Below are 4,837 nucleotides of genomic sequence, written 5' to 3' on the forward strand. Positions count from 1 at the left end.
ATTTGTATGGCCTGAAGCTACAATGTTGCTCTCAGTTTCTGCTCTATGAAGCCTCTGCCATTGTCCTGGGCATCAGTCACATAAGACTCATCAGCCTACTAAGTCTTCCTGAGGTTAGTGAAAGGGCCATAGATTGCTTTTTTACATACTAATTAGTCATTGTGCTTCCATTTCCTCAACTTTGATCTTATTCTTTTTCTTTAACAAAATGCCTTTTCCTCTTTACCTGGAGTGCTTTGGTGTGGGGAATACCTAAGAGTAGCTCAGTCTGGAAAGAGCTTGGCTTCTAAGCTCTACATAAATAGGTGGACATTTTTTGGCACAGCTGTAATAGGGCTGTGGAGGTGGAGAAAATTAGATTCCTGGGGCTTGATGGCCAACCAGCTTAGTTTACTAGGTGAGCTCTAGGTCCATTAGAAAATTTGTGGTAAAATAAAAAATAAACATAAAATAAAATAAAAATATAGTGTATGTGGTACTAGAGAAAAACCATCTGAGGCTTATATTTGCATATGCACACACTTTCATGCCTACCCTCATGCACGTTTGTGTATACTTGCACATATCCATAGGCATGCATTCCCACCTCCAAAGTTCCAGTCTTCTACTTGGACTTTGTCTTAAGCCCTTCTTTGTAGCAATCTGTGCACAATCTACCATACCATTTTCAGTACAAGTTTAAAATGGGGGTTTGTGGCAGAAAACTTTAAACAATGGCCTATTTTGAATTGTATTGCTTTTTTGCCCCAAAAAGGTATGTCTGGAGGGAGTATATGATCAGTTTTATCTAAATTTGTCTTCAGATTGCCTGGTTGACACCAATACTTGTAGAATTCCTGTAAACATGTGAAAGGATGGGTTGTCAAAATGTTTCCCAACTATAAAACTGTGCATGCTCTCAGCAAAAGAAAAATAGAACTACAACTGTATGTCACATAGGTTCATGTAACAAATTTAAGAATTTTAGTTTCGCGGGGCGTGGTGGCGCACGCCTTTAATCCCAGTACTTGGGAGGCAGAGGCAGGCGGATTTCTGAGTTCGAGGCCAGCCTGGTCTACAAAGTGAGTTCCAGAACAGCCAGGGTTACACAGAGCAACCCTGTCTCGAAGAAAAAAAAAAAAAAAAAGAATTTTAGTTTCATTTTCCTTAATATCAGCAGTGTAAGAGATACTCACATGTCCATACCTACATACTCCCATGCACATACATATGAACACAGTGTTCCTCAAACAACTTGTAAAATTATCAAATTATTTTTCATTTTGCAGTGTTGTATAGGCCTTAAATGGTTATGTCTAGGAATATGTGTGTGTCATCATATGTTAAAGAAAGAAACACTGGTATCCTTAATTTTTTAAAGTCCAAAGATAGAACTCTATTTCTTAATTTATTTTAAAATTTTTCATGTAACATATTTGATCACATTTGCTCCTTTCTCCCACCCCTCCATGTTTTCCTCTACCCATGCACATAAAAACATCCCAAGGCTTCTTACATTTATAAACATATCTGGGAGACACCTTGAGTTTTTTCAAGAGTTAAGCATGTTTATTGTGAATATATTCTTTCTGTACAATTATACATGTCATTCAATTACTTCCACATTATTAATACAATAGGGTTTTGGGGGGGTAAATAAGTGAAGGAATGAGCTTCATGCCTGTATTCTTCAGGAGTTTAATTTACTACTCATTCAGAATTTACTATAATAGCAACATTCATTGAACATGGTACTGGGATAGAATCAGAAAAGGAATTAAACAGAAATATCTTGAGTACTTCTGTCTATTTCATATACATAGGTTGAAGTATATTGGAAAATTATGTAGCTCTTTTTTCCAGTATCTGGTCCATATCTCAAGAGTTTTCATACTGGATGCATTATTTATACATTGACCAAATGAAAGTTTTGTCTGTATTAAAACTATCTTTCAATTCATGTATTTATCTTAGCCAAAAATGAGCAAAATGATATTTATCAAATATATTTTCCCTCTCATTATCTTTACTTTCCAAACCTGGTGAGATTTTGTAATACAACTATAATGGACATGAATGATTTCTTTCCTATGATAAAAATTAAAACACCTACAGCTTCATCTCTTCATCTAAATATGAAAATGTAGAAATTCTACATGACAAAACTTTTACATGAAAAGGAGCAAAAGAAGGTAAGTTGTTTATCCTGCTTTGTGAACCAACTCAGTGCATAACACCACAAACAAACAATATTCTATATACAATTGGGGGATTAGCTCCCCAAATAGGGAAAGGTTAAAAATAACAGGTGCCTGAGTTATTTTTTATATTGAGCATAAGCATATGTAACATGACTTTGTATACCAACCCTGAAATTCCATCCTCTCCATGTATTCCTGGCCACTTTGCAGTCTGTATTTCTTCTTGCTCCTCTTCTTTGTATCAGTCTTGTTCTTACATGATTTCAGTGCACTAATAATGGCTCTATAGCTGATGCCATGGGAAATTCTGGACACTTACACATGAAATGAAGAGAGTGTTTTACTTATTCTACAAATATAAACAGGAAAATATAAAGGTTATTTTTGTATGTTATCAGGAATGAAGATAAAAGGCTAAGTATACAAATAGAAAGCATACTTATCACACATTAAAACTTATTTGTATTAAGCACAGCATCTATCTATGACTGAGAAAATGTCCCTGTATAACAACACACAAGTCCATCCTTCTTCGTTCCTCCTGCTGGGCATCCCAGGGCTNGAANATGCACACATCTGGATTGGATTTCCNTTTTGTTTTCTCTATCTCATTGCAATTCTGGGAAATGCTGCTGTTTTATTTGTGATCCAAACTGAACACAGTCTTCATGAGCCCATGTACTACTTCCTAGCCATGTTGGATTCCATTGACCTGGGACTGACCACAGCCACCATCCCCAAAATGCTGGGCATCTTCTGGTTCAATCTCAGGGAGATATCTTTTGGAGGTTGCCTTTCTCAGATGTTCTTCATCCACTTCTTCACGGTCATGGAAAGCATTATGCTGTTGGCCATGGGCTTTGACCGCTATATTGCCATTTGTAAGCCTCTTCAATATACTGTCATTCTCACCAACAAAGTCATTGGGGTCATTGCAGGTATTGCAGTGCTGCGGAGCCTATACATGGTTCTTCCACTGGTGTTTCTCCTCCTGAGGCTACCCTACTGTGGCCATCACATCATTCCACATACTTACTGTGAGCACATGGGCATTGCCCGTCTAGCTTGTGCCAGCATCAAAGTCAACATCATATTTGGTCTTAGCAACATTGCTCTCTTACTCCTGGATGTAGTTCTTATTATTCTCTCCTATGTCAGGATCCTCTATGCAGTGTTCTGCCTGCCCTCCCGGGAGGCCAGGCTCAAGGCTCTCAATACCTGTGGTTCTCATATAGGTGTTATCTTAACCTTTTTTACTCCAGCATTTTTCTCCTTCTTGACACATCGTTTTGGCCACAATGTGCCCCAATGTGTCCATATTTTCTTGGCCAATCTCTATGTGGTTGTCCCACCTGCCCTTAATCCTGTGATCTATGGGGTAAGGACCAAGCAGATTCGGGAGCGAGTAATGAGGATTTTGTTCCATAAAGATCACTAGCCAATAGCCGTTTGGAGAATTTGTTCCAGTATTTGTCTCATATGTTATTGAAAGTAGTTGTTTTGTGTCTAGTCCATAGACAACTGGGAAAGAGACAAACTTACTGTGACCAAAAATGTTATTTAACTGTGAATAAAACACCTTCTATTTCAAGGTAGTATGGGGAATATCGGAATCCTTATGAAAATCTTTTTCTGTAAGCATTTCATTAATATTACTGGATCTTTCAGATGGTCCTGTATGTAAGACAGTTTCCTCTTTTCTAGAGAATGTATTGATATTCAAGAAAGTTACATTATCTTTATGAATTTTATTGTTAGCAGAAAGTCATAATTTAGGCCAAAGAAGATTCCTCCAAATTGTGACCTTTCCCTCTCTATTTTTCTTTCTTTTTTTTTTTTTTAGAATTGAATACGTGCAGAATAATCCTGCTTACTGCAAAAGCATTATGGATAGATTAAGTGGCTTACAGAATGATGGTAGTGGTGATAATGACCTTAAGAAATTATTGTAATATATTATGACATCAGCTTAGTATAAAAACACCATGTACTCAGAGATATTGATAAGAATATTCATTCATTCATTTCACTTACTAGGAACCTACTTAACTAATAATGTGATTTTCTCATGCACATTGAGAAGCAACTAGTGAAGGGACATTAAGAGTCAATGTAATGAGAGGAGGTGACAATATAGCTTTGATAAATCCTGGAATATATAAGTAAAAATAAATATTTAGTTCTATTTGTTGAACAAGTAGTACTTTTGATATATTTGATACATATTATATGTTACATGATTATAATACAAATTATTTTTATGTAGAATACATACAGGTACACATATATTGCATGTAAGTATATGTGTTTAGATAGTTTTCATGCTCCATGTATAATTTTTTAGAACAGTAGAATGATAAAGACAGTGTAGTGTATAACCACTTTCATAGGAAATAAAATGTAAGTTTAAAAGTGGCGTATATAAATATTTCTGAAGATTTAGAATGTCTCAGTATGGATAGGGGAAGGGCACATAAAGTCCCACCCAAGCTGGACCTATTGGTAAATGATTACTCCTAGAGGAGCGTGAGTAAATTTCTTCAGTATGTGGGCCCTGAAATATGACCCATGCTCCAGTAGATGGCCCTATGCAATGCACATTTAAGCAACATGAAGTGTACACAGTGATGTATGAGGGAGAGAGAGAGAGAGAGAGA

At 36.4% G+C, this 4,837-nt stretch overlaps 1 protein-coding gene across 1 annotated transcript; it reads left to right on the top strand.

Annotated features, from left to right (window-relative positions):
* The first annotated feature begins 2,664 nt into the window (after positions 1–2,664).
* Positions 2,665–3,618, top strand: LOC110289205 (olfactory receptor 52E8-like). Its single transcript, XM_021155360.1, has one exon. It carries the CDS (start codon positions 2,665–2,667, stop codon positions 3,616–3,618), a length of 954 nt encoding a protein of 317 aa, XP_021011019.1.
* Positions 3,619–4,837: the final 1,219 nt, after the last annotated feature.

This window comes from Mus caroli, unplaced genomic scaffold (assembly GCF_900094665.2).
Source record: "Mus caroli unplaced genomic scaffold, CAROLI_EIJ_v1.1 scaffold_20040_1, whole genome shotgun sequence".
In the NCBI taxonomy this organism is placed as follows: domain Eukaryota; kingdom Metazoa; phylum Chordata; class Mammalia; order Rodentia; family Muridae; genus Mus; species Mus caroli.